We start from the raw sequence: 22,848 nt of genomic DNA, 5'->3' as shown, positions 1-22,848 counted from the left end.
CCATTTAACCTGGACCGGCCCGTCAAGTTCTGTTCCTGCTGAGCCCGCGGGAGAGGAGGCAGCCACCGTGTTGGCGTTCAGCAGCCCCCAACTCAGCCAGGACCCCTCGCTGGGGGCAGATGTGTGTGCTGCCTCTGTGGACGGGACTGCCCAGCCAGTCAAGTCCCCTGGGACCCGTGTTAGGCGGTCACCTAACAACTTGGGAGTTAATGTCAAGTCACAGTTGGGCCGGGAGGGGACCGAGTTGGGGCAGCAGAGGACAGGCCCCCATCTTGCCCTGTGTGGGAACAGCCAGATGGGAAGCAAAGGCATGTAAGGGAGCGTCTTGCCGGCTGGGGGCTAGAAGGTGTTTTTGATGGTAAAATCACATTTAGGCCTCAAACTTCCAAGTCAGTCTGTCACTGAGCTGGCGGTGGCCAGGGGACTGGCCACCACAGGCCTTTCTCTCTGCAGAGGGAGAGGGTCTGGGAGGGGCCGGCCTGAGGAGAGGGGAGGGGACAGTCCAGGTGAAGTCAAGGGCATCTCTCCAGGGACACGTGACCAGGGCCAGTGCATCCTGGGCTCCACGCTCAGCTTCCGTTACTCACTTCCTGCGGCTGCTGGAACACACGGCTGCCAACTTGGCTTAAAACCACACTTGTTCCTATGGTTCGGGAGTCAGAAGTCTGCCATGGGCCTCACGGATTGGAAACCAGTGTGGGCAGCGCCAGCTCCTTCTGGAAGCCCAGGAGGGGGGACCCGCCTGCCTTTTGCAGCTTCCAGAGGTGCCCATGTGGACTCGGGGCGGGGGGCTCCCCCTGCAGCCTCCTACCTCCTTCCAGGGGTGAGGACCCCTGTGGTGACGCTGGGCCCACCTGCCTACCCAGGACACTTGGTGTCTCCAACCACAGGCACAGCCACTTTAATCCTATAAAGTTACCACCACAGGAACTGGGGCTGAGGATGGGCCCCCCAACAATAAGACAAGAGCTCCCTGGGAGGTCCGCCCTCAGCAGGTGCCCACCCTGCCCCCTGCCCTAGGATCCACTCGGGGGGCCTCCTATGCCGGCAGCCTGCGGCAGCCACTGCTTCAATTCAGCACCAGGAGACAAGTCTGATGTCATTTATTCGGGTTCGTAATTCAGCAACCACAGACCCGTGTCCTGGCAGGCCCTGCATCTCTCTCTGCCGCTGTCCCCAGCAACTGCTGTCCCTGGCAACCCCATGGCTCAGCATCAGGGCAGCCGCGGCCACCTGGGCCACAGCGCATGGGGACTGGGCCCATGCCGCAGGCCTACTCTCCTGCCCAGGGGCCCTGTGAACAGGTACAGCAGCTGCCTCCCGAGAGCCCTCTCTGGGAGGCTGTCCCAGGCACGGGTCACAGCCCACCAGCGCTCCTCCCTGTGCCTGCAGAGCTCTCTGGGCCAGGGCAGGCACTTCCGGGGGAGTGGGGGACCCTGGGAGGAGGGAGACTGGGTGGGGGGCTCGTGGTGGAGGAAGCAGGAGAGTATGAGACAACCCACGTAGGCTAAAGCCAACCCTGCTTTTATTTCATGAGAGCTTCTCGATGGCTGCCAGGAGCTCAGGTTTCAGAATAGATGAGTCCGGATTGGCCCCTGCAGCCTTGATGTCTTCAAGCACCGCTGCGTCCCACGAGAAGGTCAGGAGGGCCGAGGGCACCTGCAGTGGGGTGAGAAAGCCTCAGCCGCACTCGGGCGTCTCTGTACTGGGAATCTCTGCACTCAGTTCCTTGTGCTGGGGCCAGGGCCACGCTCGCCCTGGGCGGCTCCACGCCGGGGACCACATACCACAACCGGCCCATTCCCATGGCCTTGCCAACCTCAGGAACTCCGGAAGTCCCTCCAGTCTTCCCACAGGAGGGTCTGAAAGCTGCCCACCCCCCCCACTTCCTCCCCAGGAAGGCCCTCATCTGGGATCCACTTCCTCCCCAGGAAGGCCCTCATCTGGGATCCACTTCCTCCCCAGGAAGGCCCTCATCTGGGATCCACTTCCTCCCCAGGAAGGCCCTCATCTGGGATCCATCTGCCTTGGTTCTCCTCCTCAGAGAACTCTCACATGCCTGCCCTGTTCCCACTCTCTAGGTGGGAAACTGAGGCAGAGAGACATCACTTGGGGGCACACCACACATCCACAGGAAGGTGGGACTTGAACCCAGGGGCCCAGACTCCTGGGCCCCACACCACCCACTGCTCAAGGTGCCCCTTCCCCTGGAGGGGTTTGTGTGGGCAGGAAAACCCAGAGACGCACCCTGGGCCGCCGCCTACCCCCTCCCACGCAGGGAGCCCGTCACCCACCAGCCCGCACTCGTTGAAGGCCAGGCTCTCGTCCTCCGACAACCTCTGCCCGCCCGAGGCCAGCAGGTCGAAAGGCAGCCAATCGTTCTGCAAGGCCTCCCGCACGAACGCGTACAGCGCGGCCACACGCTCCCGGGCGTAGAAGGTCCCTGGGTGGGCGGGACAATGGGGTCCCCCGGCGGTCAGCAGGAGCACCCCCGGGGAGCCCCCCGGCCCGCCCCGCTCCTCCCGCCACCGCGCCGCCCTTGGACACGCACCCTGCAGCAGGCAGCCGTCGGGGAGGCGCACGCGCAGCAGCGTGTAGGTGTACTTGCGCAGCTCGCGCTGCTCCTCCCGCTCCCGCATGGCCTTGGTCCGCAGCACACTCAGCCGCTCCACCGCCTCGGACCTGAGCCTCTGCTCCCGCTTGATCTCCTCCGCTGTGAGGTTGAAGAAGTCCCCGGGCAGCTCGAACTGGGAAGCCATGGGCGAGGGCCGGAAGAGCCGGCGCTGGCGGGCCAGGGTGGCCCGCACGGGCTCAGCGACCAGAAGCTGCTCCTTGTGCCTCTGCAGGCTCTGGGGCTGGGCCAGGACGCCCTCACTCAGCACGTAGAACTCCTCGGGGCCCTCTGGGGCACACACAGGGGTCACTCTGCTGCCGCAGGGTGAGCCCCCACCCCTTCCCCTGGCACGGCCAAGACCCCGCTCCACCTCCCTTACCCTGATCAGGAACTGGAAGCAGTGCCTTCTGGAAACCAATGGCCTCAAAAAACTCGTGGGTCCCTTCCAGGCAGTTAATGCGCTCCTGAGGGAGTGCAACCAGAGGTCACACAAGGCCGCGGGGCCTCCGGGAGGCCACCAGCCTCACTGACCACCCTGCTCGGCTCCTAGGTCTTGGAGCAATGGCCAACAGGGCGAACCCGCCAAAGCCGTCCCCAGAGCGGAGGCACAAGCACACTCGCCCCAACACCAGCCGTGGGACCGCCACCAGCGGCTCGCAGAGGAGGCTACAGGGCCAAGGGACAAGCAAGAGGACCCCAGAGGTGGGGGAGACCGGCTTCGTGGGATGTGGGGGCAGGAAGGGGGCAGGGGGCGGCCACAGCCACCAGAAGTCAGCAGCAAGCACCCTGCCAGCGGCACAGCTAACGTGGGCCACAGTGGCGGGACCCCAGGGATTTCTCCACAGAAACCCCAAGTCTGCGTTTATGGGAGAAATCTCCCCAGTGCCCACGGCATCCCAACGCGTTCAAATGAAGTCGAAACCCGACAGGGTGGTGGGGAGAACACACAACATAGACTCATGATGCACGACCCGTGTTCCCAAAGCCCCGGGTCCCCGGCCGCCCCCTGCTGCCTGCCCTGCCCCAGCCCTCCAGCCCCTGGTTCCGGCAGCCTCCCCTACACCGCCCATGGGCGCCATGCGCGTGCGTGTGTGTGCATGTGTGCAGGTGCCTGCATGCGTATGTGTGTACTTGTGTATGGTGTGTGCGTGCAGGCATGTGCGTGGTGTGCACGTGTGGCCTGGCCACACCCCGCCGCGGGCAGCCTCACCTGGAACACTCGGTTCTGCAGCTTGATCTTCCTGTACTTCTCCTCCTCGGGGTGCAGGCAGATGTTGTCCAGGTACCTGCAGGAGAACGGGGGGCCGGAGCTGACAATCCTACCAGGCCTCGTGCTAGGACGCACCCTGGAGGGCCCCCCGTGAAGCCCACCCCTTGGGGCTGACAGCCCACCCTGGACCATTCCCGGGCCTCCCCTTTGGTCCTGCTTCCCCTGAGGACACCAACACACACAGCAGTGGGGTGCGGAAGGCAGAGCCAGAGTAAGGGACCATGGAAGCCCCCGGGGCCCCAGGGGCTCACGAGCTACAGGGAGTTCCTGGCATCCTTCCTCCCCCAGGCCTGTTCGAACAGATGAGGGGAGTGGGGGGGACCCTTCACTCCTCTGATAACCCCGAAGGAAAGCCAGGATTGGGATTCCCTCACTTGGTAAACCCCTCCGTTTTACAGACAGGTAAACTGAGGTCCGGAGAGGCCAAGCCCCTCTCCAGAGGGCTTGGGGCAGGGAGTGCAGGGTGGGGCCTGGCTGCACTCCCGTGCTCCTTCCAGGCTCCCCAAGGAGGCTGCAGTCTGGGGTGGGGGCGACACCCCGCTGGGAGGGCGGCTGCCCGCTCACTTGGCAATGGTGTCCACACCCAGCTTCACCCGGTCCCGGTCTTTGTTGAACGTGTGGATCTTCATGATGGAGGCAGCCACGGGGTCCGTGGAGAAGTGCTGGGAGGAGGAAGGGAAGTGCATCAGGCACCCTTCCCTGCCCCCAGTAGCCTGGTCTCACTACTCAGGTGACAGAAGTCCCCTGGGAGGCCAGGAGCCTTTCACTGAAACAAACTCAACTGTGCATTTTCAGCAAAGGAAGAGGAGGAGAGAGCCCCCCCCCCCCGTGCTCCAGCCTGGACCTCATCCTGCCCTGACCGCTAGGGAAGAGGGTGCGTCAAAGGCCAGATGATGCTGCCTCCCGGGGTCCATCGGACCTCTGCTACCCGGTTTCCCAGTTTAGTTGTCGGGGTGGGACAGAGGGGACAGAGACATCGACCGGCAGAAAAACCCGTCTCCGGATGAGAGGGGGCATGCTCTCAGGATGAGGCCAGGCCAGGCCTGCGTGACCTCCCATATACCCCCTGGGGACGAGCTCCTGCTCCAAATGCTGCTCTCAGGGGTTTCCAGGTACAGGGCCCGAGGGCACACAAGGGACAAAGGAGCAGAACATCCAGAAAGGAGCCAAACCCGTAGAGGAATCTGCTTTGTGATCGAGGCAGGTTTCACAGCTGTGACCAAAAAGCAGGTGTGTTCCATCACAGGGGGTTGGGGGGTCAGGAGAAGCTCGTAGCTATGGGGGGGGGGGGTGCGGAGAGCACTGGCTTCATGCCTCAGGCTGGACAGGGTGACAGCTTCTAGTGGGACTCAAGTGGTTTTTATGCACCAAAGTTTTAAACGTTGAATAACAAAAAGCAAAACAGAAAAGCACTAAAAAGCCACGTAAGAAGCATTTTAATTCCCAAGCGGGGAAGGCCTTTCTAAGTGTGCCACAAAACCCAGAAGCCATAGGACCAACATACTCAATTACACAGATCAAACACCTCCATGTGGCAAAGCGACCACAAGCACAATCTGAAAGTAAAGCACTAGGGGAAAACATGTATAATTCACGTCACAGGCAAAACACCAATCTCCCTAATATGTAAAAAGTGCCCACAAATCAACTTCAGAAAAAGGCCAGGGGCGCCTGGGGGCCCAGGCGGCCAAGTGTCCAACCCTTCATGGTCTCAGCTCAGGTCATGATCTCAGAGTTGTGGGGTCACCCGCACTGGGCTCGGCGCTGGGCACGGAGCCCACTTTTTTCTGTTTGTTTTTTTTTTTTAAGATTTATCTGTTTGACAGAGAGCAAAAACGAGAGGGCACACACACACACGGGAAGAAGGAGCTGCAGACTCTCCACTGAGCGGGAAGCCCGATGCGGGGCTCAATCCCACAACCCTGGGATCAGGACCTGAGCCAAAGGCAGACGCTTTACCCACTGAGCCCCCCAGGCATGGGGTCTACCTAATAAATAAATAAATAAATAAATAATCGATCCAACCATCCAACAGAAAGACGAGAAAGAGACACATTCTCTTCTGAAAACACGGCCAACCTGAACCAAAGCGAAGGAAATGCACGTTACGACTATCCCGAGATATTTTCACCTGTCCATCCGGGGGAAGACAGACGGAGCATCTGCAACCCCCACAGGGACGGTGTGGTCCCCGTGATCTAGGGGAGCCGCTGGCGGAGCGCGAATGGGGACAGCCCCTTGGAGGTTCAGCAGCAGCTGCTGTCCGCACCCCACGCACGCGTCCACACAGCGCTCCCTCCCGCCCTGGGACTGACCACGGCTCTGTGTCACGTCACTGTTCCCGCTAGGACAGGACACACTGGCCATACAGTCCTCAGCAAGGAGCTTTCTAAACAGCTCCAGAACTTATGTCAAGTTGCTAAGAGTGCAGAACCGTCCCTCAGATGGTTCAGAAAGAACTAGAAAGGGGTGACAGTACAAATGCAGAAAAACATCAATGCCCGTGAACTCGGGGTAAGGTGCGGCAGAGGCCCCCGTCCTCCCCCCTCCGTCTTGCGGGCGCGGTCGGTGACACGGGAGGGGGGCAGCGAGGAGGCAGATAATGAGCGCTGCTCATCAGCGGGCCTTAAAATAGGGAGATTAGCCTGGATTATCCGGCGGGTGCAGCGTAATGTCGAGGTCCCTTCAAGGGGAAGAGAGGAGAGAGGCGGCCCGAGCACGACCCGGGCCTGGCGCGCTGGCTGTGAGGGCCGAGGGAGCCGCCGCGCTCCTCCCCCCACCCCTGGAGCAACCAGATGGAACTCGGGGCCGCTGCCACCTTGACTCGAGCCCAGTGGGACCCGTGCCACGCTCCTAGCTTCTAGAACCGGGAGGGAACGCGTGCCCTCTGAAGCCACAGGCTTCGTCAGAGTTTTTTCAGGGCCGGGATAGCAAACTCAGACCTGGGGGAAGCGGGTGCGGGGTTGGACAGCTGCGCCTACCTGGAACCCCTCTCTGGAAAGGGCCGGAAACCACATAGAGTGGTCGCCTCTAGGAAGGGAAGGCGAGAGGCGGCTTCTCTTCAGCCGCCCTGGGGCACTGGACATTTCGTACCCCACGCACACGCTGCCTCTCCAGGGAGACAACACATGCACCATCCACGCAGACCCGAGCCACCTGCCGGGGCAGGACCCGGCACTGCCACTCACCGAGAGAATGGCCTCTTTGATGTGGGCATCCCGCTGGTCCTTCCTGAGCGTGGCCCCGGTGAGCGGGCATGTGAAGCACACGCCGGGCACTGCCAGATGGGCGGAGCCCTCCTCTTTGGCCTCGGGCACCTGGGGGGGAGGGTGCAGGCGGTTGAGCCCAGAGCCACCACGCTGCCGCCTCTGCGGGTTGACGCTGGGACAGTCCGGCCCCGCACGGCAGCCCTGCAGAGCCCACCTTCAGCTCTATAAAATGGCTTAGTGGGGCTTGCACACAACCGAAGGACGGGGGACAGAGAGTGTGGGGGGACAGAAAGTGGGGGGCGGCTCTGGACGCGGGGCCAGTGCTCTGCAGTGGCCCCGCTCATGGTTCCCGCATCTCGTGGGGACGCAGCCCGCGGGCGAGTCAGGAGTCACCGCAACCTAGAGGAGTCCCGACTGCTCTCTGGACCTCCGTCCCTAGGCACTGTCTAGGGCCTCTTCTATTCTTAAACTCACTGAGAGCCCCAGGGTCAGGTTGCTCAGAACACCCTTTCCACCAAGCTCCCCTTTAAAGCCCACCTCCCCCAGGAAGCCGTCCCTGATGCCACTAGTCCGAACAGCCCTCCCAATTCCCCGGAAAACAGCTAAGGGCAGGAGTTGAGTGTGACAAGGTCCCAGTCAACCCCACCTTCAACCACAACCTGCTCCCACCGTCCCAGGCGGGGCTTCCCACACTGCCTTTGTGCACAAGGACAGAGGTGACCTCCGGCCACCCTGACTTCTCCTGTGTCCCCCACCCCAGCAGGGCACGCTTACAGCCCCAGGGCTGGGCCCCCTGCTCGTAATGAGGAAATGGCCAATTAAACCAACACAGGCAAGAACCAGCTCCCCCCCCCTCTGGAAGGCCCCGCGGGCGTCTGGCTGCTGTGCAGATTTCTTTACCGTGTTGCTCCCGGGGGCCTCTGTGCTCCCGCCGACAGTCGCTTCAGCTCGAAGTTCCTTTCTCACTGGAGACGGGACAGAGACAGGCGGGTTGTAAGCCCTGGTGTGTCCCCAGGCACACATCCCCAAGACCCAAGACCGGAGAGGGTCAAGATCTAGTCCTTCCTCTCCTGGGGGGGGGGGCCCTGCCTGAGCCACCTACCCCCGCCCCTGGGCTTCCCCTGATCGCCCGATGACAACCCTGTCTCGCTCCCTTCTCCCCTCCTCAGCCTTCCAGACCGCAGCATCCTTGTGCCTTTCTGCCCTGTACCCCTCCAATGAACGTGAGACTTCAGAGCCCCCAAAGTTGCTGGTCCCATAACTATTTCCACCCCAGGCCAAGCACAGGCCTTGCTCACCCTGGTTGCGGATGGACTCCTGCGACGTGGGGCCCCGGGCTCTGGGCTGCTTCTGTTCAAGCCGGGCCAGGGCCGCCGCTGCCGCCATCTGGGCCTCATCCGTGGGTCCCTGGCGGGCTTGCCGCAGTGCTGGCTGGGTGGGTTTTTCTTTGGGGGCCCTCTCCCTGAGGACAGGCAGAGGAAAAGTGAGGTGACACAGGGTCAGACAGAAGAGCCTCTGTCCCTCTTCCACTTCTGCGCCATCGGACAAACCCCTCCCTCTTTCCCCAGGGGTCACCTGCAGTCTCTAGATGGTTCTAACACAGAAGAGCCCCAGGAGGCAGAGGCAGGTCTGCTTCCAGCTCTGGCCCTGAGGGCAAGTCCCGCATGAGCCCAAGCCTCAGAGTCCTGGCAGCTCAACAGGGGGACCGCCAGCCCGCCCACAGGGGCCACCACTCCGCCACCACTCCGCAAGTGTGAGAGCACCTGTGAGAAGGCACCCCACTGCCCTGAGGAACTGAGGAGACTCAAAGCTCTCACTCCTCTCCACCATCCCTCCCAAGCAAGACCAACCCTGCCAGTCTGTGGAAGCCAGGCGCTGCAGCTTCGTTAGTAGGTGCCTACGGTTTGCCTGGCAGTATGCCAGCTCACACGGCAGGGGCTGGGTCTGCTCTTGCCTCTACCTGGGGAAACTAGCCCAGGACGCATGCTCCCAGGTCCACAAGGCACAGAAAAGATCCGGCCTTCCCTGCGGAGAAGCCCTTCCTTAACACCCTACTCTAATTCACCTCCTCGCCTCCTTCCCTCAAAACCCTCTCCAGGTACCAAGGCTTGGAATTATCCATACTACATCCCCAGAACTTTCTAAGCAGCCAAGGCTCTGGGTTCCTGGCCTCACTCCTCCTGCCCTGCTCAGAGCCCTGTCTGCTCAGATGGCCTGATTATTGTGTCCCGACATCTCTGGGACCTGCTTCCTGCCCATCCCTGCCCCTCTGTCCACAGCTGACAACCTCATATTGAAGAAAAGATGAATCACACACCCCACCCTTGCTCCATGTGACATTTAGTTCTATCAAAATACCATTTTCAAAACACCTTACTTGCCCTCTTGAAGGCTCCATGGGGCAGCCAAAGGGATCCTTTTAATCCTAAGCCAGAGCTTGTCACTCCTGCACCAAGCCTGTCTACCACATGCACAGCACAGACCTAAAGCCTCCCCGACCCACAGGCCCTTCACACCTCCCAATCTACTCTGATTTCCTACTATTGCTCCCAGAGGCCCAACTGGCTCCTACCACTGGGCCTTTGCACTTTCTACACTTTCTGCCCGGAATATTCTGTCTGCATGTGGAATGAGGAAAGAAGGTCTGGGAGCAGCCGGGGCTGCTTAGGGCTGTGTGTGTGTGTGTGTGTGTGTGTGTGTGTAAAGACTGACTTTCACATGGCTAAACTTCTCTGGCTCTTGGCTTAGATGTCTCCTTCCCAAAGAGGCTTCCAGGATGCCCTAACAGTCCCCCAAATCACTTGCCATCTCCTGACCCAGCTTATTTTCCCTCACAGCTCTGAGTACCACCTCATCTCTCACCACACATGTGCTGGTTCATCTGTTCATACCTCCCCCCTGGAAGCTGAGCCCTGAGACAGCAGAGACCTTCTCTTACCCATGAAACCCATGACAGCCCTTGTCACACACCCTGAGCCCCCAGTCTTGCCCAACGGCGTCACAGAAGCCCGGATCTCCACGCTACTTCCCTCTTCCTGGCGTCTTGTCTGATACAGTCATCACCCACACGGCCGCCGCCTCCTCGTCACACTCAGTCCCTGCTGCACCAGCCCCACCTCTGCCCAGTACTTGTGGAACAAATGAATGGACCTGTCTGGTCCACCCCCTCTCCCTGGCCCTCTCTTAAGCTGCCCTCCTCTCCCAGGCTCCCAGGACCTGATTCAGTCTACTGGGCTTCCCTCCCTGACTCAGGAACTTGCCCCTAGGGGGTCTCCTTCGTCTCATTCTCAGGAACCCCCAATCCCCACGACAGATGCCCTGAGGGCATGTACCCACACTCCCTCACCCACCCCCGCTGCCTCAGGATTCCCTTCCTGCAGCCTCCCTGCCTCTCTGCCTCCCCCTCACTGCCGCCCTCTCCACAATCCCTTCCATTACTCCCCACAGACCCCACGCAGGGCTGACATCTTCAGCCACTCCCCTTCCTAGACCCCACTCAGTCCCCAAAGCCCCCGCCCCCTCTACACTTCCTTTGGTCTTCCCAGCCCACCAGAGCCCTCCATCTTCTGTCCTCCCCTGAGTCTCCAGACTGGCCCCTGGCCCTTCTCTTCCCTGAGTCCTCCCCAGACGTCCACAGTGGCCTGGATGAGCACTCCGCTGGCCTTCTTCTCCCCTCTCCTCCCAGCTCCCCCTCAGGACCTCCCGTCTGCCTCAGCCTTCGCCCACAAGGTCCCCATCTCTTCCCCTGATGCCTCCGGCTCCCCACCTCCACCATCACCCGCCTCCATTTCCCTCCCAGACCCCCCTAAGCCTCTCCGACCCCCGCGCCCCCAGTCCACCGAGCCCTCTTCCAACACCGCCTCAGGCTCCCTGGCCTTAATCACACTTACCCGATCCTCCCTCACGCTCCAGAACCGAGGCCCAGATCCCTACCGCCATGGAAGCTACGCCTCCCCACTCTTTACGACCCCAGCTGTTCTCGCATCTTCAGGCTCTGTGTGCAATCTCCGAACACCTCGATTCCCCAGGTGATGCCCCTCTGGGGCCCCTTTACAGCCCACTCACTCTCCTACGGTTTCGCCAATGACCCCCAACTCTGCACCCCGCCCCCGAGCCCCCGCCTCCAGCCCCGCCCCCCGAGGCCTCGACAACCCCCCCCGCCCCGCCCCCGGAGGCTACCCCTCCCCTTGCTCCCACCGTCGCCCCCCGGCGCCCCGCCCCCAGAGAGCTCTCCCCACCCCGAGACGCTAGGACTCCCCTCCCCGCCCCTGGCCCTCTCTGGGCTCCCCCTCCCATGCTCGCCTTCGGATCTCAAGCATCAACGCGGGTCACTCACCCCACGGACTCCGTGAGCTTCTGACCAGGTCCCGCGCTCTTGAACTTGATGTCAGCTTTGATCTCCTGGAAGAACTTCTTCATGGTGGCGGCGGGCCCGGCGGCAGGGGGCCGCGGGGGGCGGGGGGGGGGCGCAGGGCCCAGTCGGGGTGGGGCCGGCAAGAGCCAACAACCGGAAAGAAAATACCTTGCTGCCGGAAGTCCCGCCTTCAAGAGGCCGCCCACGTGACAATCGGCCGGGGATGCCTCTCTAGCTCTCCGCGCCTCACTGGCCCGTGGCGGCCGCTCTGCACCCCTGGGCCGCTTCTCGGCGCTTTTTCCGGACTCCGTTGCCAGGGGCGACGAGCGCGCTTCCGGCTGGAGGCTACGCCGCCCTCGCTGCACAGCTTTCCCCAAAGCGGTGTTTCGGAGAGGGCGGGACCGGCCCGCGGAACTTGGTCCTGACCTTTTCCCTGCGCGAGAGCCTTCCCTGGCTGCCCCACGCAGCTCAGTGTGGGGGCGTTCAGGGCCGTGGAGACCGACCTGGTGCCCGGCGCTGTGGTTCTCTCGGGCACACGTGCTGGAGGCGCGGGAGGGGGCGCACGAGCGAGGGCCTGGGCACCCACGGGGGCGCATCCCCACGGCGTCTGGGCCCAGCGCCCTAAAGTCATCTTCACAGGATTTAGGAAAGAATCCGGTGCAGCCCGGACAAAGCTTGCGGAGCTTTGGCTTCCTGCGAAGTGGGCCCAGGACGGGCGTCCCCCTCGTCGGACCCCATTGTCAGGGTCACGATGGCGTCAGAAAGCTTTCAAGAAATGTCAGAGGTTGCAGTGACTTGCTCTCTGCGTACTGAGAGTCGGCCCTGTACCAGCGGGGAAGCACACACAAATTCCCCGACCTCGCAGCCCTCGTGGAGTTTCCGATGGGGCTGGGCAGACAGAGGAGGCGAGAGTCAGGTCTGGGGCCGAGTGGATGGTGTTAAGCGCTAGAGAGAGAAGGTGGACGCTGGGAGCAAGGGAGGGCGGCTGGGGACCGTTGGCAACATCACCTAAGAGGGGGGCCGGCGCAGGAACGGGGCGTGCGTTTTTGAGACCACGGGAGGGGGGGGAATGCGGAGGTGTCTGGGCATCAGATGATATAAAGTAGCTGCAGGTGCTTTTGTAGGGGTGAGAGGGGCACGGCGGTACCTTTGGTTCATCTGGGTTTTGTTTTGTTTTCTCTTTTGACCCCTTTCCTCCGTTTCTACCAGCCCCCGCCTCAGGGAACCCGCCCATGGGCTCTCCTTATCTATAAGCTTCCTGGGGTTCTTTGTGTTTCTTCTTACTTTTTAAAAATTTTTTTAAAATATTTTATTTATTTATTTGACAAAGAGAGAGATCACAAGTAGGCAGAGAGGCAGGCAGGAAGCAGGCTTCCTTCCTGCTGAACAGAGAGGCCCATGCGGGCTGGATCCCAGGACCCTGAGATCATGACCTGAGCTGAAGGCAGAGGCTTTAACCAACTAAGCCACCCAGGCGCTCCTACTTTTTCTTTTATTTTTAAGATTTTATTTATTTATTTATTTTTAAGATTTTATTTATTTATTTGACAGACAAAGATCACAAGTAGGCAGAGAGGCAGGCAGAGAGAGGAGGAAGCAGGCTCCCCGAGGAGCAGAGAGCCCAGGACCCTGGGATCACGACCTGAGCCAAAGGCACAGGCTTTACCCCACTGAGCCACCCAGGCGCCTCTCTTACTTTCTTTGTTTAGATTCCACGTATAAGAAACATCTTATGGTGTTTGCTTTTCTCTGCCTGACTTGTTTCACTTAATGCCCTTGAGGTCCATCCACGTTGTCACAAATGGCAAGATTTCCTTTTTATTTATTTATTTTTTTTGGCTGAGTGATATTTCATCATATATCCATACCACCTCCTCTTTATCCATCTGTCCTTCCATGCACACTGGCTTGTTTCCATAGTTGTTCATTGTGAGTTGTGCTGCAAGGAACATGAGGGTTGCACACTTCTTTTCGAATTAGTGTTTTTGTTTTCTTCAGGTACAAGTGTAATTGTTGGATTATGATACCTTTTTTTTTTTTAATTTTTAAGAGATTTTATTTATTTGACAGCAAGAGAGGGACAAGCAGACTCTGGGCTCAACCAACTGAGCCACATATGTGCCCCTGGTACTTCCATTTTTTTTTTTTTTAAGCTTTTATTTATTTGACAGAGATCATAAGTAGGCAGAGAGGCAGGAAGAGGAGGAAGCAGGCTCCCTACCGAGCAGAGAGCCCAATGTGGGACTGAATCCCAGAACTCCAGGATCATGACCTGAGCCGAAGGCGGAGGCTTTAGCCCACTGAGCCACCCAGGCGCCCTGGTACTTCCATTTTTAATATGTTTAGGGACCTTTATACTGTTTTTCCATAGTGGCTCTACCAATCTACATTCCCACAAGCAATGCATGAGCATTCCTATCTTGCCACATCTTTACTAACACTTGTTTCTTGTCTTAATAATAAGCTGTCTTAACAGGTATCAGGTGATCGTTTGTGGTTTCATTGTGCATTTGCCTAATGATTGGTTGATTACCTTTTCATGTTCCTGTGGGCCATCTATATGTTTTCTTTGGGAAAATGTCTTCAGATGGAGGAAGGAGCCCTGAGCTGAGGAAAGCAGATAGCTTCTAGGAGCTGGGAAACGCAAGGAAACGGATTCTCCCCTAGAGCTTCCAGAAGGAGTGCAATTTCACAAACACATGGATTTTAGCTCATTGAAACTCACCTTGGATTTCTGACCTCCAAAATGGTAAAAAATCAATTTAGTTTGTGGTAATTTGTTCCCTAAACAGGTAAGGGCGCCTGGGTGGCTCGATCAGTCAAGTGTCTGCCTTCAGCTCAGGTCATGATCTCGGAGTCCTGGGAATGAGCCCCACATTGGGCTCTCTGCTCAGTGGGGAGTCTGCTTCTCCCTCTCCCTCTGCTGTTCCCCTGCTAGTGCTCTCTCTCTCTTATTCTCTCTCTCTCTCAAATAAAATCTTAAAAAGGTTATAAAAATAATAATAATGTGGTCTGGAACATATTGTTTGCTCAATAAATGTTACTGATTGTTTGAAGACTTATTTTTATTTATTAAAGATTTTATTTTTAAGTGATCTCTACACCCAAGGTGGGGCTTAAACTCATGATCCTGAGATCAAGAGTCACATGCTCTATGGACTCAGTCAGGCGGGCCCCTGTAAATGTTACTCATTCTTGTACTTGGCTAAATGGGTGGTAAATATTTCCTCATGATAGTCCCCGAGCAAACCAAGCCTGCAGCACACAGTAGGGGCTCAGGCGGCCTGCTGTTTGGAGGGGGCTGTTTCTTGCTGTTCTGGGGGGTCAGTGGTAGCTCCCTCTCTAACTGGCCTCTTCTGGCCTGCTGCCAGGCCCCGTTTCTTAGGGAACAGGAAGTAACCTCACCTCCCCAGGTGATGACTAAGGGATCAACCATTGTCTTCACAGGCCTCTGATCTGGCAGGAGAACATGGATCCTCTCCTGCCTCCTCCTGCCACTTTGGGGGGCCCTCCCCACCTTCTGGGAGCAAGCTGGCCCCAGCTTTCATCAAAGCTTCATCATTTCCCAGCTGCTCAATGTGGCTCAATGAGGTTGGAGTCTGGTTTTCTGGCCTGGTTCAGAGTCTGGGGAAAAAGCGTGTGCAGAATCAGGAGGGCTTTGGAAAGGGGGGGCCCACAGAAGAGGCATTTGAGCCCCTGCACTCCATGTCTCACTTCAGGCAAGTCAGGCCCCCGTTGGGCCTCAGGCCTCAGTCTCTCTCTCTATATCTAATTCAGGCCCCTCCATACCATCTTCATTCCTTTTTCAACTTCCACACTTGGCCCCTGTGTGATTTAGCATATATAAGATACAGGACACCCCATGAGATCTGATTTTTTTTTCTAAGATTTTATTTATTTATTTGAGATAGAGAGCGAGAGAGCACGAGAGGAGGGAGGGTCAGAGAGAGAAGCAGACTCCGGGCTGAGCAGGCAGCCCCATGTGGGACTCGATCCTGGGACTCTGGGATCATGACCAGAGCCAAAGGCAGCCACTCAATCGACTGAGCCACCCAGGCACCCTAGATCTGAATTTCAGATAAAAAAACAAATACTTGGGACACCTGGGTGGCTCAGTTGGTTAAGCGTCTGCCTTAGGCTCAGGTCATGATCCCGGGATCCTGGGTTCCACCCCTGCATCAGGCTCCCTGCTGAGCAGAGAGCCTGCTTCTCTCTCTTCCTCTGCTGCGCCCGCTCTCTCTCTCTCTGTCACATAAACAAATAATCTTTTTTTTTTTTAAGATTTTATTTATTTATTTGACAGACAGAGATCACAAGTAGGCAGAGAGGCAGGCAGAGAGTGAGAGAGAGGAGGAAGCAGGCTCCCCGCGGAGCAGAGAGCCCGACGCGGGGCTCGATCCCAGGACCCTGGGATCATGACCTGAGCCGAAGGCAGAGGCTTTAACCCACTGAGCAACCCAGGCGCCCCTGTCACATAAACAAATAATCTTAAAACAAACAAAAAAACCAAAATACCTGAATGGTATCTATATAACATTGAGTTACAATTTTAACCATTTTAAGGAACTATGAATTAGGTATTTCTTTTCTTTTCTTTTTTTTTTTTTTAAAGATTTTGTTTATTTATTTGACAGAGATCACAAGAAGGCAGAGAGGCAGGCAGAGAGAGAGGAAGAAGCAGGCTCCCCGCTGAGCAGAGAGCCCAATGCGGGGCTCGATCCCAGGACCCTGAGATCATGACCTGAGCTGAAGGCAAGAGGCCTCAACCCACTGAGCCACCCAGGCGTCCCGAATTAGGTATTTCTATTGGATGTTATTTATGATCAATTATATATATATATATTTTTTTTTTTTAAGATTTTATTTATTTATTTGTCAGAGAGAGAGTGAATGAGAGCGAGCACAGGCAGACAGAGTGGAAGGAAGAGTCAGAGGGAGAAGCAGGCTCCCTGCGGAGCAAAGAGCCCGATGTGGGACTCGATCCCAGGACGCTGGGATCATGACCTGAGCCGAAGGCAGCCGCTTAACCAACTGAGCCACCCAGGCGTCCCTGATCAATTATATTTTTACAGTGGTAAATATACATAGAATTAACCCTTTCAACCATTTTTATTTTTTTTTTTAAGATTTTATTTATTTATTTGACAGACAGAGTTCACAAGTATGCAGAGAGGCAGGTAGAGAGAGAGAGAGGAGGAAGCAGGCTCCCCACTGAGCAGAGAGCCCGATGCGGGGCTCAATCCCAGGACCTTGGGATCATGACCCGAGCTGAAGGCAAAGGCTTTAACCCACTGAGTCACCCAGGTGCCCCTCAACCATTTTTTAAAAAGATATTTTATTTATTTGACAGAGATCACAAGTAGGCAGAGAGGCAGGCTGAGATAGAGATAGGGAAGAGGCTCCCTGCTGAGCAGAGAGCTGGATGCAGGGCTCGATCCCAGGATCCTGGGATTGTGACCTGAGCTGAAGGTAGAGGCTTTAACCCACTGAGCCACGAAGGTGCCCCGCCCCTCAACCATTTTTAACTGTGCAACTCGATGGCATGAAGCACACCATACCATCCTGCTGTCACCCCCACCCTCTGTCTCCAGAACTTTCCATCTCCCCAAATGGAAACTCTGTCCCCATGAAGCACGGACTCCCCACCTCCTGCCCCAGCCCTGGCTCCCACCATCTCCTCTCTGTCTGTGCAGTTGGGACTCCTCTGGAGACCACCTGGGAGTGGGGTCCTTCAGGATTTGTCATTTGCATCTGGCTTATTTCATTGAGCAGAACGTCTTCAAGGTTCATGCATGTTATTGGACGTGTAACAAGTAATTTTCTAGCATAGGTATGTCACAAATATTGCATGAGCCAAACGGAACATACTTACACTGAAAAGGTATCTGTTGTGTATCTGTAATTTAGATTTAATTGGGCATTCTGATTTTTATCTGACAATTCTAACTTATAGCTCTTCTCGGCCGGAGAAATCGTTTTTATTTTTTAAAGATTTTATTTATTTGAGAGACAGAGATCACAAGCAGGCAGAGAGGCAGGCAGAGAGAGAGGGGGAAGCAGGCTCCCTGCTGAATCCCAGGACTCTGGGATCATAACCTGAGCCGAAGGCAGAGGCCCCAACCCATTGAGCCACCCAGATGCCCCCCGAGAAATCATTTTTAGACAAAGGTGTGTTGATAAATAATTCACATCCCCTAAATTTCATGTTTTAGGGATACAATTAAAAGAATTTCATTTTATATTTGCAAAGTAGTAAGACCATCACCACAATCTAAAACATTTCCATGTTTTATACTGCCCTTTGTATGAAATTATAAATTTAACTCTGGATTCCTAACCCTAGATCAAAGTAACTACTTTTGTCTCGAAAGATTTGCCCTTTTTGGACATTCCATCAAATAGCCTATGATAATGGAGAGTATGTGACCTCTTGGTTGGCTTATTTCACTGCCTCTCGTGTTTTGGGGGCACTTCCCGGTGGTAGTGTGTGTCAGCGCTGCTTTTCTTTCCATTGCTGAATAGTGTTCGTTGCAAGGATATAGCACATTTGTTTTTCCCACTCACATATCAACGGACACTTGGGTCTTTCTGCTTTTTGGCTGTTGTGAATCATGCTGTGATGACTATTACTGTACAGGTTTTTGTGGGGAGTGTGTTTTCATTTCTCTTGGGTAGATTCCTAGGGTCATGTGGTTAAGTCTATGTTTCACTTTTTAAAAAAGTCTTTTGCAGATGTATTTCATGTGCATAAGGATGTATCGAGACTAAAGTATTATTATTATTTTTTTAAAGATTTTATTTATTTATTTGACAGAGAGAAATCAAGTAGGTGGAGAGGCAGGCAGAGAGAGAGGAGGGGGGGGGGAAGCAGGCTCCCTGCTGAGCAGAGAGCCCGATGCGGGGCTCGATTCAGGACCCTGAGATCATGACCTGAGCCGAAGGCAGCGGCTTAACCCACTGAGCCACCCAGGCGCCCTAAAGTATTATTTTTGTACCCTGTGATCAGATCTCTCCCATGTTTTCCCAAGAAGCTAAAATAAAAGCCAGACTGTTCACACCCGTTCCCAAGGCACTAGGACAGATCCCCGACGGACGCACTCACGTGCTCCATCCTCTCTGGCTCAGACGTTTGCATTTGCTATCCCCTCGGCCCTACGTGCCTTCTCTGTATCCATTTCACTCCACTGGCCCATCTTTATTGCCCTGCGAGTCTCTAGAGTCTCTACCTAAATTACCAGCCCCAAACCCGCCCTGGCCCTTCCCCGACTACTCAGCATTTTCCTAAGCACTCTGGCTCTTTTACCTCCAGTTCCTACCAAGGGTCACTAGAACGAAATTAACAGGGGCGCCTGGGTCAAATCCTCTGCCTTCGGCTCAGGTCCTCATGGTCTCAGAGTCCTGGGATCGAGCCCCACGTCGGGTGGCTTCGCGGGGAGCCTGCTTCCCTCTCTCTCTGCCTGCCTCTCTGCCTGCTTGTGATCTCTGTCTGTCAAATAAGTAAAATCTTTAAAAAGAAAAAAAAAAAAGAGCGAAGTTAACAGAGGAGGTAGCAGCATCTGGTGCTCCCAGTATTTCCGACGGCCAGGCGCAGTCCGCAAGGCTTTAGGGATGATGAGAGCACTTCACGTTTACGGCCCTCAAGGATGGGTGCCGTTACCAACCCCATTTTATAGGTGGGTAGACTAAGGCACAGAGGTTATGGCATTCTGCCTTGCGGGACGAAAACACATTTCTCTGGAATGAACAGGCATATCGGGTATCTTGCGGACCCGGCATCCGGTGCTCAAAACCTTTCGCGGAGTGAAAAAAAGAGTCCCCCGCGCACTCTCTGGCTGTTTACCCCAAGAACTCCCCCACGCCCCGCCCCTTCCCCAGCCCCGCCCCTCAGGCCGGCAACGGCGCGTCCCTATTTTGAGTTGAACCTCTATCACTTTATCCAATGGTGAAGGGCTGCGTAAGCCCCGCCCCCCCATGGTAGCCAATGCCTGCTCCCTACCTTGAGGCCTTCTGGAGTGGTAGCCAACCGGCTCCCGGGAGCGGGAGGCTTTCTGTGCTCCGCCCCCTACACGGAGTAGGCCTTCTTTCGGTGGTGGCCAATGACCTGCCTCCTACTTAAAGCCCTCTTTCTGTGGCCGTTCGTTGCCCGCCCCCCTGTCCTACGCTCCGCCCCTAAGCCGCCTGGCCACCCGCCTCACCACTCCCCGAAAGTCTCCGTTTCCCTCCTCCCACCTTTCCCCTTTCACCTCCCATAACCTCCGCCCCGCTCCCATTAGGCCTCTGGGTCACGCCCCTTGGATCTACCCGTTACCCAATCCCGTTAACTTGCTCTGCTCCAACCCCTCTTCTCATTGGTCCCCGTGCGCCTCTATCCCCCGCACGTGGTCCTGAGCGACGGCGCCTCCCGCCCGTGAAGGCCGGAGGGCGGGACTTCCGGGGGCGCGCAGTCCAATAAGCACGCGCCGGTCCTCTGCCCAGGAGGCCGCCCCCGCCCCCTCGGCGCCCCGCTCCCGCCCCCGGCTTCGCCTCCCGCTGCCGCCGCCGCCGCCGCCGAAGCCGCTGCCGCCGCCGCCGCTGCCTCCGCCGCTTCCTGCGGCCTGGGCTTCCCGCCGCCAGAATGCCGCATGCCTTCAAGCCCGGGGACTTGGTGTTCGCCAAGATGAAGGGCTACCCGCACTGGCCGGCCCGGGTGAGGCCGCGCGGGAGATGGGCCAGGCAGGGGGGGTGGGGCAGCAGGGGCCCCGGGCCTGAGGGATCCTTACTACAGAGGTCTGGGGGTCCCCGGCCTGAGGGACACGCGCAGCGGGTCCTGGGGGGTATCCTGGGCCTGAGGAAGCCCGCGCCGGGGGCCTGGGGGTCCCGGCGCCTGAGGGACGCCGCGCCTGGGTCTGGGGGTCCCAGCGCGTGAGGAAGTCCGCGCGGGGGTCTGGGGTCCCGGCGCCTGAGGGAGGCCGCGCCGGGGGTCTGGGGGTCCCGGCGCCTGAGGGAAGCCGCGCCGGGGTCTGCGGTCCGGGGGCCTGAGAGAGCCCGCGCGAGGATCTGAGGGTCCCGGCGCCTGAGGGAAGCCGCGCCGGGGTCTGCGGTCCGGGGGCCTGAGGGAGCCGTACCGAGGTCTGGGGGTCCCCGGACCTGAAGGAGCCCGCGCGGGGGTCTGGGAGTCCCCGCGCCTGAGGGAATCCGCGCCGGGGTCTGGGGGTCCCCGGGCCTGAGGGGCTCCGTGCGGGGGTCTGGGGGTCCCCGGCCTTGAGGGGCTCCGCGCCGGGGTCCGGAGGTCTCCACACCTGAGGGTGTCCGCGCCGGGGTCTGGGGGTCCCCGGGCCTGAGGGGGCTCCGCGCCGGGGTCTGGGGGGTCCCCGGACTTGAGGGAGTCCGCGCTGGGGGTCTGGGGGCCCGCGCCTGAGGGGCCCCGCGCAGGGGTGCGGGGGGGGGTCTGCGGGGAGATCCAGAGCCAAGGGAAGTGGGGTTTGAGGGATCTGCGGCCTGAGGAGGCAGGGTTCAAGTTTGAAGGAGGTGGTGGTGTGAGGAGAGCGGAGGAACATGGGGCTTAAGGAGAGGAATCCCACTGAGGGGAAGGGGGTGCCGCGGCCTGAAGATGTCAGGTGGGGCCCCAGGCCGTGTGCGAGAGAGAGGGCTGGAGAGCGGTGCAGGAGGGGAGAGGGGTCGAGGCTGAGGGGGTGAGGGAGGGTAGATGCTGCCCCGGGGGGCGCTGTGTTCACACGGTGGCTGAAGCAGAGGGGACTTCTCTGATAATGGGGGGTGTCAGGACCAGAGCTTGGAGTGAGACTTGCTTAAGGGACCCTGGGAGCGGGTGCCCTTATGAGGACCCTCTCCTCTGTCCTCTGGTGTAGGAGGCCGGCTGGGTGTGAGGTTGAGAGATCGCAGAGTGGTCCTCCCTCATTCTTGAATCAGATCCTTTTCGGGCTCAAGCCCAAAAGAGAGAGCATCTGAGGAAAGAGGTTGAGCCAGGGGGACTTTGGGGATCCGGGGTAGAAGCTGAGATCCAGGGAACCCAGATGGTCTGAGGGGTGCCGGTCTGGCGGGGTCCTGAGGGTGGAGGTCCCAGAGAGTGCGTTCCCAGGCACTATCCCGGGCAGGCCCATGTGGAGGAGGGAGCTGGCGGGTGTCATCCCCAGGTCTTGGGAATAAAGCTGCCCCAGGACCTAGGCTGGTGGAATATGCATGACAGGACTGAAGGAATTTGGGGGATGGGGGGTGGGAGGCCCAGGCAGCAGCAGGGGCATGGGAAGGATGGGGCTGAACTGATGCAGTATTGCGATGGCAGCCCCACTCCCTGCTCCTTGGAGCACCCCCCTCCCAGGGTGGGAGGACGGATAAGGGCATCACGCAGAGCTGGGGGTCTGGGTGCAGACAGGCTGCCACAGGAGGCCGGGAAGGGGCACTGACCAGGCCGGCAGTCCTGACAACTGTTGGAGCTGGTGCTGCCGCTGGGATACCTGAGCCTCAGGCGCAGAGGCGGGTCCTTGGTGAGGCCCGAGCAAACGCCCGGCCAGCAAACGCCCGGCCGGGAAGGCGTGGCAGGCCCGTTGTCAGGAGGTGAAGTTTGGGGAAGCTTGTGTGCAGCAGTGGGATGCTTGAGATGGATGCTTCCTTACCCCAACCAAGGACTTTGAAAAGCAGCCCAGAGAGCTGAGGAAGGAAGCTGGGTGAGGGGGACGGGAAAGTTCCAGTAGCCCCCAGGCATGGTAGAGGATGGCAAGAGATGAACGGGGACCAGAGAACTCACTTTAACCCAGTTTTCTCTGGATTATTTTTTGGGGGACTCTAGAGCCATGAAACTTTGCGGGCACTTCCGTTCTTTCCGTGTACCAGCTTCCCCTGTCCTCCTTACCCCCTCCTGGCAGCTCGCGAAGCCCGGAACATTTCCAAGCACCTGATTGGAAGTGAAGGGGCTGCTAGCCTCCTGTGGGGAGGTGACTGACAGCTGCCGGGGCCCATGGGCCTGTAGGGAGAGGGTGGGACTTCCTGGATGCTCAGGGCCTGTCTCCTGCAGCCCACCCCCCACCCTCTGCATCCTTGGAGCTGGCAGCTACAGCTTCTGGGAGATCAACCACCTGATCACCTTTTTGCGGGAGGGGTCCCGAGGGAGGGTCCTGGGAGCGCGGAGAGGCTGAGCTTCCCCCCCCCCCCACCTCCTGGCTGCTCAGGGCACCATATTTAGCTTTGCTCAGGTGAAGCACCTACCCTGGAGGCAGAGAAAACACTCTGGGGAGGTGGGGGGACAGGTATGCACTGCTGGGGGGGGGCGGTGTTCCTAGAAGAATGCAGATGCCTAGCTGGAAGGTGATGTGTCTCCCTCAGTCAAAGGCTCCCTTCCTCCCAGCATGCTTACGCCAAGTAACTTAGCTGATTTCTTGGTGATTTCCTGGGTCAGGGGGTGAAGGTG

General features: G+C 58.2%; 2 protein-coding genes across 5 annotated transcripts in view; one reads left to right on the top strand and one right to left on the bottom strand.

The window, feature by feature from the left end:
- Nucleotides 1-1,088: 1,088 nt before the first annotated feature.
- Nucleotides 1,089-11,615, bottom strand: UBXN6 (UBX domain protein 6). 2 transcript variants are annotated; one of them, XM_004771459.3, is made up of 10 exons: nt 11,430-11,615; nt 8,392-8,555; nt 7,994-8,058; nt 7,073-7,201; nt 4,449-4,546; nt 3,825-3,900; nt 2,994-3,078; nt 2,552-2,902; nt 2,295-2,443; nt 1,089-1,659 (listed from the first exon to the last, which is right to left on the bottom strand). In XM_004771459.3, exons 1-10 carry the CDS (start codon nt 11,510-11,512, stop codon nt 1,531-1,533), a joined length of 1,329 nt encoding a protein of 442 aa, XP_004771516.2. In that variant the 5' UTR covers nt 11,513-11,615; the 3' UTR covers nt 1,089-1,530. The 2 variants fall into 2 exon arrangements, with proteins under 2 accessions (XP_004771516.2, XP_004771517.1); XM_004771460.3 differs by lacking the exon at nt 11,430-11,615 and adding an exon at nt 10,984-11,169.
- A 568-nt stretch (nt 11,616-12,183) lies between these two features.
- The window catches only part of HDGFL2 (HDGF like 2), a 28,772-nt gene continuing 18,107 nt past the window's right edge, over nt 12,184-22,848 (top strand). Inside the window, exon 1 of one of the 3 annotated variants that reach the window (XM_045086313.1) lies at nt 12,184-12,363. In XM_045086313.1, the coding sequence (XP_044942248.1) occupies nt 12,199-12,363 (165 nt within the window). In that variant the 5' untranslated portion in view covers nt 12,184-12,198. Of the gene's footprint in view, nt 12,364-19,961; nt 20,134-22,848 lie in introns of those variants that run through there. The other 2 variants (XM_045086324.1, XM_045086318.1) reach the window with 2 other exon arrangements.

This window comes from Mustela putorius, unplaced genomic scaffold, assembly GCF_011764305.1.
Source record: "Mustela putorius furo isolate JIRA1106 unplaced genomic scaffold, ASM1176430v1.1 tig00000095_pilon_pilon_pilon, whole genome shotgun sequence".
Lineage (NCBI taxonomy): Eukaryota > Metazoa > Chordata > Mammalia > Carnivora > Mustelidae > Mustela > Mustela putorius.
Note: the sequence above shows the minus strand (reverse complement) of the source record. Positions and strands in the feature narration are given on the sequence as shown.